Source organism: Grammomys surdaster, unplaced genomic scaffold, assembly GCF_004785775.1.
Source record: "Grammomys surdaster isolate TR1022 unplaced genomic scaffold, NIH_TR_1.0 61, whole genome shotgun sequence".
In the NCBI taxonomy this organism is placed as follows: Eukaryota; Metazoa; Chordata; class Mammalia; order Rodentia; family Muridae; genus Grammomys; species Grammomys surdaster.
In genome coordinates, this window is record NW_021604563.1 from 3,757,333 (window position 1) to 3,770,235 (window position 12,903).

Sequence of the window (12,903 nt, forward strand, 5' to 3'; positions counted from 1 at the left end):
TAGTGAGTTTCAGGATAGCCAGAGCTATACAGCAAGATCTTATCTCAAAATATTACTAAAATTAGAAAGCATAATCATGATGGTATGTTCCAAAAATAGTTCTTTGTGTTTCTTGCTAAAATTCTACATGATCCATTTTAGCATCTGATCTTAAATTACTGCATTAATTTTCCAAGCTATGTTATTGATTTTTTACCATATTAAAAAGTTAAAGTAGAGAAAAATAGTTTCAGAGACACAAAGAATAATGAAGTCTGAAGAAAGAGGATTACAAAATTATCATCATTATCATCTCAACCTAGGAATATTTCCCTAAATGGAAAACAAGATATTGGAGGGAAAGAAAAAGAAAACAATATACTTTTATGTATATAAATAAAAGATACTGGTTAATTTATTCTTTTTTTTGTTTTTTTTTTTTTTCCTTTCTTACTGAAATTTATTGTTTAAAGATAACAATTTGGGGAGGGGGAATTTATAAGCTTACAGATTGAATTTAGAGCAATGGCATCTTACAGAGACAAAGTCAGTACAGTAGAATCCAAAAACTATCTCAAAAGAACACATTTAAGGAAACTTAAGCCACAAGACTGTTGCATTATGATTTAATCTAATTGCACACACACAAAAACCCTGAAACCACAACTCCTCCATATTTCTAAGAGAAAGGGTATGCATGCCTCCATATTCAACTGTGCATCGTTACAATGAACCATTTTGTGTATTTTACATCATGATGGATCAATTTGGAATCCCATGCAACACCTCAAGTCATAAAAAATTAATTTTAAAACTTTTGTTGAATGTTTTCATGCTGAAGATCAAAGACATTTTTTATGGGCAACTTAAAGAATTACAATATACCACACTGGTGCTTACTTTAAAATGTTAGTCACTAACTGCCATGATCCTGAACTGACTTTCAACACCTAAAAAATGGCTAACAAGGTGACAAGCAAAGGGGGAAAAACTTCCCTAATGTAGTGCCTCTTGGTTGTTACTTACAAAGATCGAACTGGGCAACCAACCGCTTTCCCAGGGATAAGAACAATGGCAACAGTGGGTTCGCTTGACTGACTACACAATTATGCTAGTATTTTATTAGTTCAAAAGCACTTTACAAGAAAATATAAGTATGGCTTCCAATAGGAATGTTATACCTGGACTTGATACCAAGCTCACAGATTTGAGTGTGCAAGGAAAAACAGGCTTTCAAGTTAAACAACAATTTGTAACCAAAACTTTAATCCCAAGGATTCTCACAAAAACATATTACAAATGACAGCATGAAAAAAAAATCTTGCACAGTAACTGAAAAGTTCAGCTCTACAATGTACCCTTAAACTGATAGGACACTGGTATCTTAGTTTTACATTTCCAAATAAAGACATTACAACAGCTCTGCATCCGCATATAGCAACCAGGAAGGAACCGCTTTGAAAACCTTCAGCGAGTGGTTCCTACCTTTATCTGCTGGCTTGTATTTACAGCAGCTTCTAAAGACTGCTTATCATTCCACCCACAGTGCCACACTGTCTCAGCTACGAGGACTATAGCTTTATTCAATTTCTGCCAGTCGCTTCTGTATCATTAGTACATCACACTTAAAACTGGGCAGGATCTAGGTTTATTTCAGTCTATAAAAAACTAAAATTCAAAGAAAATTCAATCTTGCTTAAGGGAACATTGTAAAGTAACAATTCTTGATATCACATGCCTCCTATGATCCATTTGGAACCACAGAGAATTACATCGGTTTGTGTCACTGTTCCAAGAGACAAAACAAATTTGAACAGCTAAAACATCTTAAAAATGCACCAAGCTTATGAAGTCTCAAACAAAACTTTAATTTCCTGTACATACTCCTGTCAGATGAAGTTATTTCCTGTACACCACTTTTGCAAATTGGTCTTCTATTTCCTTTCATTTGACCTTGATCGGCTACGAGACCTAGAGAAGGATCGAGACGGCTTGTGATTTCTCTCACGAGACAGAGACCTTTCTCTTCTCCTATCTCTAGAGAGTGACCTGCTTCGGCTTCGGGAAAAGCTTCTTCTTCTTGGGGATCTGCGCCGAGGTGGAGGACTCCTCCTGCGGTAATCATCTCGAGGACGACGACCCCAAGAGGGAGGCGGGCCACGATTCCGACTTCTCTTTTCTCCATTCGACAGTTCCACTCTTACACGGCAGCCACATAGTGTTCTTCCATCCAGCTCTCGGACAGCATCAGCAGCATCACGGGGATCCTCAAATTCAACGAAAGCAAAGCCAGGAGGGTTTCGAGCAACCCACACACTTCGTAGTGGTCCATAATAGCCAAAAGCCCTTTCTAATTCAGTCTTGTTCCCATTGTTTCCAAGATTACCTACATAAACCTTACAGTCCAAGGGACAGGAATCACGATGCATTTCGAGATCCTGGGTTCGAAAGGCCCAAGCTCAAATCCTGACGCTCCGACAAGCCCACCCGCTCCCCTCTGGCTCTGCTCCTACAGATGCTCTCCGTCCCGCGGCGTCCACGAAATGGCCTGGTTAATTTATTCTTATTTTGCCTTATTCTCTCATACAAGCATTGAGCCAGAACCAAAATAAAAGGTGACAGCTGCATGTGAAAAGTATCGCTGCTGTTCCTACTAACACCATCAGCCCATGGCACAGACATAGTAAGCAAAATTCACTGGATTTGTCTGACATAAAATTGATGCAAACTGTACTCGTACAGGAGCATTTCATATACATCTTCATTGAAAAGCTGTCTTTAGACACAATAGGAAGAGGAAGAGGAGAGTCTAGACATTAGCTGAAAGTCAGCTGCATGAGAATCCAGAAGTCTGTTAGCCTAACTTGGCTTACTTCAACCCTGGAAGCATGCTCAAGTTAAATAAATAAATAAATAAATAAATAAATAAATAAATAAATAAATAGTACCTTTTCATTAACTTTGGAGAGGCGGGGACTATGCAAATAATCCATAAATGGGCATGCTCTTTCCAACCCCCTCTGTGTTCTTAGAGCAATGCCTCAGGTTGAGTCTGTCCCAACTTCTAAGGTCATCTGTGCTTCTCATTTAATAAGTTCTCTTCTTTCGTCTAATGCCCATTTGTCTGTGTACAACTTGCTGTAGGGATACAACTTGGAAACACTAGCAGTTCCCCTCAGAACCCAAAAACACATTTGTATCATCTTGGCAAGCAAGCCAAAAGGAAAAGTTAAGCACACGATCCTTCCAAACTTTTGTAGCTCTCAAAAATGGCAATAAACTACTCTAGCCCCCACCTTTGAGTGATTGAAAATGAAAGGCAGACTTCTGTAGATTAATTTGCAACATCTGGGGAAATCTGATTCAATATCTCTTTCCTTCCCACTCCCCTGCTTATAGCAAGCACCCCATGTTAAAAGGGGTTGAGGATTGAAAGTGAGTCTTTTATTAGTTTCAGTGTAGTAATTTTATGGGGAGATCCTTGATCCACGTGGATTTGGGCTTTGTACAAGGAGATAAGAATTGATCAATTTGCATTCTTCTACATGTTGTCCTCCAGTTGAACCAGCACCGTTTGTTGAAAATGCTGTCTTTTTTCCACTGGATGTTTTTAGACCCTTTGTCAAAGATCAAGTGACCATAGGTGTATGGGTACACTTTTGGGTCTTCAATTCTATTCCACTGATCTACCTGCCTTTCTCTGTACCAATACCATGCTCTGTATTACACTATTGCTATATAGTACAGCTTGAGGTCAGGGATGGTGATTCCTCCAGAAGTTCCTTTATTGTTGAGAATAGTTTTCAATATCCTGGGTTTTTGGTTATTCCAAATGAATTTGCAAATTCCTCTTTCTATCTCTATGAATAATTGTGTTGGAATTTTGATGGGGATTGCATCGAATCTGTAGATTGTTTTCAGCAAGATGGCCATTTTTACTATATTAATCCTACTAATCCATGAGCATGGGAGATTTTACGATCTTCTGAGACCTTCTTTGATTTCTTCCTCATGGGAGGTAGAGAGTGGGAGGGACTTGTGAGGAAGAGAGGAGGGGGAGGGGGAAAATGGGGGCAGGATCAGGTATAGGAGGAGATGCAGTCAGGAATTTGAACAGAGGTGTGTAGCAATGGGGGATGGGGAACTGGGCATAGCCATCAGCAAGTCCCAGATGCCAGGAAAGCAAGAGGCTCCCAGGATCCAACAGGGATGAGATTAGATGAAACGCCCAACAAAGGAGGTTAGAGACCATACCCAGAGGTTAGGCAAGACACCTGGTTGGGGGATGGAGCCACCCACTCATCTCCAAATTTTTAACCCAGAATTGCTCCTGTCTAAAGGGAATACGGGTACAAAGTGTGGAGCAGAGATGGAAGAAAAGGCCATATAGAGACTGCCCTACCTGAGGATCCATAATTCCATCCTATATACAGACACTAAACCCAGACACTACTGTTGATGTCAAGAAGTGCTTGCTGACAGGAGTCTGTTATAGCTGTCTCCTGAGAGGCTCTGCCAGAACCAGACAAATACAGAGGCAGATGCTCACAGCCAGCCACTGGACTGAACATGGGGACCCCAACCCAAAGGAGTTTGCAACCCCATAGGAAGAACAATATCAACCAACCAGACACCCAGAACCCCCAGGGACTAAACCACCAACCAAGGAGTACACATGGAGGGATCCATGGCTCCAGCTGCATATGTAGCAGAGAATGGCATTGTCTGGCATCATTGGGAGGAGAGGCCCTTGGTCCTGTGAAGGCTTGTTGCCCCAGTGTAGAGGAATGCCAGGGCAGGGAGGTATGAGTGAGTGGGTTGGGGGAACACCTTCCTAGAAGCCAAGGGAGGGGGATGTGATAGGAGGTTTCCTAAGGGGAAAACCAGGAAAGGGAATAACATTTGAAATGAAAATAAATTATCCAATTTTTAAAAAAATTAAAAATTAAAAAAAAAGAAAGTGAGCCTTAAACCATCTGAGAAATTTATACAGTGACAATGGCTGCTAGGCCTAGATTTAAGATTGAGTGACAGCTGTGGGGTGATGGTCCACACTTAATTTGTGAAATGCCTGGACCACACAGATACTTCTTCCCTGATGGTGAATGTTCCCATATTATCATAGAACTGCCTTCACCACAGACAGAAGTAAACATGATATTTTGTTGCCTTCTTGGTGAGTGATATCACTAAGATAGTGCTTATCATTGAGCCAGGATAGAAATGCTCATGTAAGCCAAGTTAGTGACAATCACATGAATAAAGATGGTGATTGTGAAATCACTAGCCAAGATGCCAGTGATCATGTGATTAGCCAAAATGGTGGTTCCCACAAAATTATCTAATTAAGTTAATGTCAGTGTGGGCCTCAGTAATCATGACACCATTAGAATTTTCCATGCCACTAGCATTTATTTGCACAACCTAATATATTTCTCTGTCTTTCTTCCTTTCCTTTTCCTTCTCAGATACCTTCCAGGAAGCAGAAGCATAAGATTCAAATAGGAATCTGATATGGCAGGCATCATGACAGCTCTTCCCAAGTCAGTCTTTTGGGGCTTGAAATCTTGGGTCCTACCTGCTGTCTTAAGAAATAACATAACTGAGGTGGCCAGGAATGAAGAAATAGCATACAGAAAAGCTGGGATCATGTAGATTGTACACTCTGATGGAGTTGTACCAACAGCAACTTGGAAACCCCAAGAATTATATTTATATCTAAATTGAGTTGGGGAGCAGTCTCAAGCTATAAATGTCAAGGAGGATGCTGCTGCTGCTGTTGATAGTTTCTGTGTACACAGGTTTTAGCTAAAGGTGAACCATTCGTAACATCTGTACTTGGACCAGAGGAAGGCATTGCCATTTCTCTAAGCCTCACCTGGGAAATGTTTTGCCATTTCTCTGAGTCTAAAGCATTGGGGTCCTTTACGAGGTGATTCTTATGTCAACAGCACACATTCACTAAGTACTTCATCTACTTTTTATACATTCACCTAGGGCTTCTTCCATTCCCTACAACTCTTCCTTTCATATTTTTTATATGTTCATGATGAATATTCATATTTAGTTTTGGGATACTTCACTGCAATGCTCAACACTAGATCATAAAGATGATATAAGAAAAACTATAACAGCTGTTATGCCTAGCAAAAGTAAAAGGGACTATTTTAACAAGTTAAAGGGATTAGAGCCTCAAAATATGTCAAAGATTGTTTGGAAATACTATCAGGAGGAACAATCTGATCAGAAGGCATTTGCATTTCTAGGATGTGGATGCTACCTATGGTGGTTTCAATAGGCTTGACCCATAAGGAGTGAGTGGTGCTGTTAGGAGGTGTGGCCTTGATGGAGAGAGTGTGTTACTATGGAGGTGGGCTTTGAAGCTCAGCCTAGTGCACAAGAATCAGATTCTTCGGGCTGTAGTCAGATCAAGATGCAGATCTCTCATGTCCTCCTGTGCCATGCTTGCCTGGACTCTGCCATGCTCCCTCCTGCCTTGATGATAATGGATTGAACCCAAGAACCTGTAAGCCAGTCCTATTAAATGTTGTCCCAATGTAAGAGTTGCCTTTGTCATAGTGTCTCTTACCAGTAATGGAAACCCTAACTAGGACGCTATCATTATTGTGGGTTGAAACACTCAGGAGATGGGCGCTATTTAATTCCCAATTAAATCTTCTTTCATTATAAAGAGTTACTATCATAAACATATGTTGGTCATCCATGTGACAAATTAAATCATGTCTCAATCAGAGGTATCTAGCCTGCCACAAATACTCTTAACAGAGCCCACTAGAATCTTGTATGGTTAGAGAAGTGCTTCCCAAAATAGAGGCAGTCAGTATGAACAGGTATGAACGGATGAGGCCAAGTTACTAAGGGGAAAAGTGGTAGCAAGAAGCACATAAGTCTAGTATGCGTCTATCCTAACCCAATTCACCTACATGCATATGATGAACAAACACATCAGAAATATAGATGCTGAGTTATCTCCTAGAACAAGGCATTGTGCACCCTCCTCTGCCATTTGCATTGCAGTTTTAACTGACCCCATGTTGTAATCAAGGAAGGTAATATCTTCCTTGTAGTTTGTTCAGGAGGTCTCCTCCTCTGAAACCACACAATCTCCTTCAAAAACTACTCTTTTGGTTCTCTTAGGTTCCATCAGCTCAATCATGCTCTTCATTGGATTCATAGAACATTGTGTACCATGAAGGTACCCAAAATGACCATCCCTTACCATCAGGGAAGTCATGTTATTCCTACATCAACATAGTATATAGGTCAAATTATTTTCCTATTATGACATCTTTTCATAACACCCTAGGTTTTACTCCACTATTCTTTGGAGAGCAGAGCCATACTGCAGAATAGGTCATCTTCTGTGCAATGTTTTAATTTATTTTTTTCTGTCCGATATTTTAATTTAAGAAGAAAATAAGGCTTTATTTAGAGAATTGTTAGGAGGAGAAAATTCTTCCACTTTTGTTTTTCTGATTATTGTTTGAGACATCTGTGGTATCTTTGTATAATAGCCTGTCCCTTGGGTAGCAAAGAATACCCATATTTTGAAATTATTTTATGTTGTACATGGAAATTTTTATAAGCAAGAACTTGTCCATCTTGAGGCATCTGTGTTTCAACAGGGAATGTGGCAAAGTAGTGAACAGTAGAACGGTTTGTAGCTTTCCTGTGGAAGCAGGGGCATAAACACAATAAGAGTATAGGTATCAACAGAAACAAATTATATTCTCCCAAAGAGGAACACATGAGGAACATCCATCTGCCAAAGAACACTGGGATATAACCCTCTGGGGTTAACATACTCATGCATGACAAGCTGGAAAGGAAAACATTGGGCGCATTGCTTAATTAATTATTAACCTAATCTATTCTCAGGAAAAGACAAATTCTTTACATGAAAAAGGAAGAGTTTTCATATTATAGAATACACCTATCATTGGCTTTTATCCCTTCATAGCAACAGTGTGGCAGAATAGGGACTAAGATCAAAGTACCTGCTCATGTATTACCTTCAGCCAGTGACTGAAGAAGATGTGAATATGACCAAATATGGCCAACACAGCAAGCACACTGACAGTAGCACAAGAATTCCTAGGTCCTATGAAAAAGATGCTATAATTATGACCAATATAGGCTCATATTATCCCTTCTACATAGGATATGTCACTATAAATATGGGAGTAAAAGTCAAAATCTTCTAAAACATTGGAGACTGCAAAGAGTTATGCTTGTTGAGCTGAGGAGGAGGATGTACATTGTTCTTTACAACTTGGTAAAGAATGGTAGGTACAATACTACTGCCAGAAACTTCTGTAATGATATTCTTAGCTGAAGCAAAGGGTTGAGAAAATGTGACCTTGGGAAAAATAAACCCATGACTCGATGAAAAGTATAATATCTTGGATGGCTGAAGCTGAGAATCAAGCTGTTCAAGATAATTAGCCAAAGAACATTGCCAGGCAGTAGACTATTACCAGAGTTGACACTGATGTCCTGAATATGGGACGGTAATTGTGTCTGTGGTTTACCTAGAATTTCTATAACACATTTGTGTCCACTGAGATTAATTTTGTCATCAAGTCATAGTGAGGATTTAGATCCGTATAAGAGGAATGACCCAAATATATTCATTCCAAAATGTTCTGCAGTTACCAAAGTACCCCAGTGAGGAGCATGTATGGTTATAGGAATCGTAGTGAAAGAGATGTGGTTGGGTCTCACCTCTGTACTCAACTACTGGGCATAGCTTCTTCCACTGCAGCTAGTGCCATCTTAGCCTCAGACATAGAATGGCATGGAGAAAAGGGACTGGTCTCCCCTTCTAAAACTTGGAAACATGGAAAAATTTCCTGGGTAGTAAACTTAAATGAGGGTCCAACCCAATTAATATCTCATAACAGTTTTTGAAAATCATTCAAACTTTTGAAACAATTCTTGTGAATATTTAGCTTTTAAGAGAATACATTACATTTCAGTGAATGTTGCTGAATTGTTGGAATGAAGATGTCTATTGAAGCTTTTTTGGTGTAATTTGAAAGACATTTTGGAAGTTGACAAAGATTTTTGCCAATTTAAAAGAATGAGGATGGCTGATTAGAATATTATCCATATAAGCTGTAGGGGCTTTTGTCACATGGAGCTTGATAGCTTCCACAGCAAATTCCTGATACACAGAAGAGCTGTTTTCCTGCCCTGAAGAACTTTCCATCAAAAGTGCTCTGGGAGTAAACCATGATCAGGCAAAGGAGGAGTAAAAGCAGATTTTTCAAGATCAGTGAGTTGTTGGCCTGTGAGAACTATCACCATAAGCTCATATATTTGACAATGTAGTCCTTAGTAGGTGCAACCATTTGGAAAGGTTTGGAAAGGATTAAGAGGGGAGGTATTGTTGGAAAAGTAGGAATGTCACTGTGGTAAGTTTTGTGCTTACAAGAACTCAGCCATTGCTCTCTCTCTCTCTCTCTCTCTCTCTCTCTCTCTCTCTCTCTCTCTCCCCACAGCTGTGGATCAAGATACAAGCTCTCAGCAATTGCTTCAGCATCTTGCCTACCTGCTGATCCCCTGGCCATAATGATCATGGACACTAGTCCTCTAGAATCATGAGATACTATAAACATTTCATAAGTTGTTTTCATGTCTCTTCACAACATTCAAAAAACAACTAATACAGCTAAAACACAGTGAAATGATGAAAATCACATGTTCTTTAAATCAAATATAATTAAATGAAAATGGGATGGTGTAATAGTAGGCAATGGCAGTCATAGTTCTAAGGCTCCCATTGCCTGCACGACTCTATTTACAGTCCTTAATTTCTCCAACAGCCTCCATTTAGCTGACTTCTTTTTTATGACAAAGATGAGGGTATTCCAATAACTAGTAGATGGTGCTTTGTTTCCTATGTATAATTGTTTCCTCACAAAAGCAGCATTGATAGCCAATTCTTCTCCTGGGAACAGCCACTGACCGATCTAGAGAAGTTTCTCTGTTAATCGAGTGGTCCAGAATGCACATTACCATCAGACTTGCCTTGTAACATCAACCATGGCCATGAGAAAAGTGATCAGTCATGGGATACTCCATAGTTGCCATTTATAAATACCCTAAGGATTTTTTGGAATATTGTACCTTGTTAAGTTTTACCTAAATTTAATGGGTAAAATTCTCTGTGTAGCATCTGATGAGAGAAAATATGCTTCCAGCTATATAAAAGAGCTGTTATTTGTCTCAAAATATCTTGGCCCCATAAATATTAAGGCATATTGGATAAGATATATTACCCAAAGATAGCTTAATGACCTTTAGCATTCCACAAGCAGAACTTTGTAATGGTGCCTGTGCCTCATTGACTCCCTGTAGATATAACCAACATCTGGCTGAAGGGGCCACAGGGGGGCATCAATATCACTCTGCAATTATGGACAGATCTCAGTATCAGGAAGCCCAAGATAAGTTTTATCATTAAGTACAGCCTTATTTCCAATTCTCCATTACTTTTTGTACTGAATAAGCACAATTTCAGGACCCCAAACCTCCATCTTTACAAGGCTGACAATTTTTCCTATTTTAACAATGGGGAATATCACCAGTAGAGCTATCTTTTTTTATTTAAGTGCAATATCAATATAAGTTTGGGGCAACTGAGTCAGGACCTCAATATATACTCTTTGTGTATTATCCCAGGTGTTCTTTGTAGATTCTGACTGCCTCTTCCTAAAATAAGTCTTCGTGTGCTTAGAGGCAAGTACCCATATACGACCACAGTGACGGCTTAGAGTCTCCTGTTATGGGTGTGTATAAGACAGGTGGTTTGGGGTTGCCTGATAGAGATGATCAGTGATGCACTTTGGTCACTGAAGTTTATCAATTTGCTATGTTAGTTCATGGGGCCCAATAGAATGATATATCCCATTGTTTTATAGGAACTGGGAGGGCCTCATCTATCACTTCCCACCCCTTACCAGAGATTATCTATGAATATCTATTTGTAGTCAGCATTCATAATCAGCCCAGTGTATTCCTATTTGACATCATAGGCACAAACCAGGGACCGTATAGACCATCTATGGGGTACTGGAGCCCACTTTTTTTTTATTTGAAATCTCTATGATAGCAATTATGTGCAAAATGTCCCATTTTCCAACTTATATATCAGGTACCATTTTCTCTCTTCAGGGCATATAACTTCTTTAAGGGCTGCTGCATGAGCCACTCCTTGCAAGGGGCTAGTACCTATGTCTTTACACAATCTAATCATCTCTTATAAATGTAAGCACTTATAAAAACCCCTAAGTGCCTCCTTGGAATCTTGTTAGCAATTGTTTCATAAGCACTGTCCCTGCCTTGGGGTCAGCTATAAGACATCTCATAACTCAAGTTTGATCCTGAGAACCTAAAGAAAAAGAGGTTAATACTTTACTATAATACTGCATGGCCTCAATGCAATCTGAGTGATGGTGAAATTTGGCCCAAGGGTGGAAACTTAAATTATACCATCCTGCAGGTTGATCTGTCTTGTAAAAATAAAGAAAAATTGCATGAACTTATGTGCAAGTCTTCATTGTTCTCTACCAGGAAGGTGGGATATACAATGAATAACTAAAAAGGGAGAAACTCTGATGTCATAAATAATCTCTTTCTGTGTAAATTTTAGTTTTCAAATGAGAAGCACTAAGCAACAGGGCCTGAATGAAAGTATTTCCTTCCATTTCACAGAACTCTGTGCTAACACATCCTTCCATTGACCCCAAGTAACCATAAAATAAGAGAAAGCAGCTCTACAGGACACCTAGAAAAACAGAACTTCTTATCAACCACCCTGTTCTAGGCCTACAGAACTCCTTAAAGGCAGCACCTGGCACATAGAGACAACACGTGTTAATGGTACTTTTTCAACTGCAGACCTCTAAATCGTGCAAGAAAACCTCAGAACCTTCTTTGAAGACCTCTCTAGATTTACCAGTAACTTGTAAAGTGTAACTTTCGCTCTTTACCTTCCATGGAATAACTTGTACTTAGTCTCAACTACTTGCTCTACTCCATGGAGAAGAGTAAAGGACTTTCAAGGAGGCTAAACAGCATGCAGACAAGTTACTTTGTCAAAGTCCTAACGTCCATCAGCCAAAAACATCGGTCGTCATCGAAGATCAAGAGTCCACTTATTGGAATTATAACAGCAGGGACTCCAAGGTGTAGAGTGATAATAGAAAGTCATATTTCAGGAAGGAAAATGCATTAAGATGTGTTAACTCTTTCAAGTCAGAGAGTTCACTCAAGCAAGTGAAGAAAATCTTGTCTTAGTTTTCAATAAGCTAACTGGAGACCTTCAGAAAATTCATCAGGCTGGATCCCTTATCTTCAGAAAGGCAAGCCTTTCCAGGTCAGTGTTTTATTAGTCTCCAGTATACATAGAAATCTTCTGAAACTACAGCTAAGACCCCAACCTCTCAAGATCAGCTATTGACAGTGTCTTTTAAAAATGTCTCTGCCTGTCCCTAGAAGCATTGCAGGCCTGACTGCTGTATCACGTGTGCATCAGTAGGTGGCAAAGAGGAGAGAGGCTATGTCTGCATTCAGTGTCCTTACCTATGAACACCTGAATGATTAGTAGCCTAACATTTCCTGAGAAAAGCAAGCCTGAGATGACCAGCAGACCAGCACCATAGGGCTTGAACAGGGAGCTAGTCTGAGATACACACCAGTCGGGCAACCCACAGGCCTGGAGGTAGAGATGTATGAGATGATGCCAGCCTGGCACCATAATGCATGAGCGAGGCATAGAACTCCCGAGACCACTCCAGAGATGACCCCAGACACTCAGACACTACAGACACCTGGAAGAGGAACAAGTTAGTGGTGGAGAAATGGAAGAGAAAGAGAAACTGAAGCATATGGGCACAA

At 39.8% G+C, this 12,903-nt stretch overlaps 1 protein-coding gene and 1 non-coding gene across 2 annotated transcripts; one reads left to right on the plus strand and one right to left on the minus strand.

Annotated features, from left to right (window-relative positions):
* Positions 1-591: 591 nt before the first annotated feature.
* LOC114633895 (serine/arginine-rich splicing factor 3) lies at positions 592-2,511 on the minus strand. The gene has a single exon (XM_028782525.1). It carries the CDS (start codon positions 2,406-2,408, stop codon positions 1,914-1,916), a length of 495 nt encoding a protein of 164 aa, XP_028638358.1. The 5' UTR covers positions 2,409-2,511; the 3' UTR covers positions 592-1,913.
* Positions 2,512-12,490: 9,979 nt separating this feature from the next.
* Positions 12,491-12,622, plus strand: LOC114609401. Its single transcript, XR_003709506.1, has one exon. It is a non-coding gene; the product is annotated as a small nucleolar RNA SNORA17 (small nucleolar RNA).
* Positions 12,623-12,903: the final 281 nt, after the last annotated feature.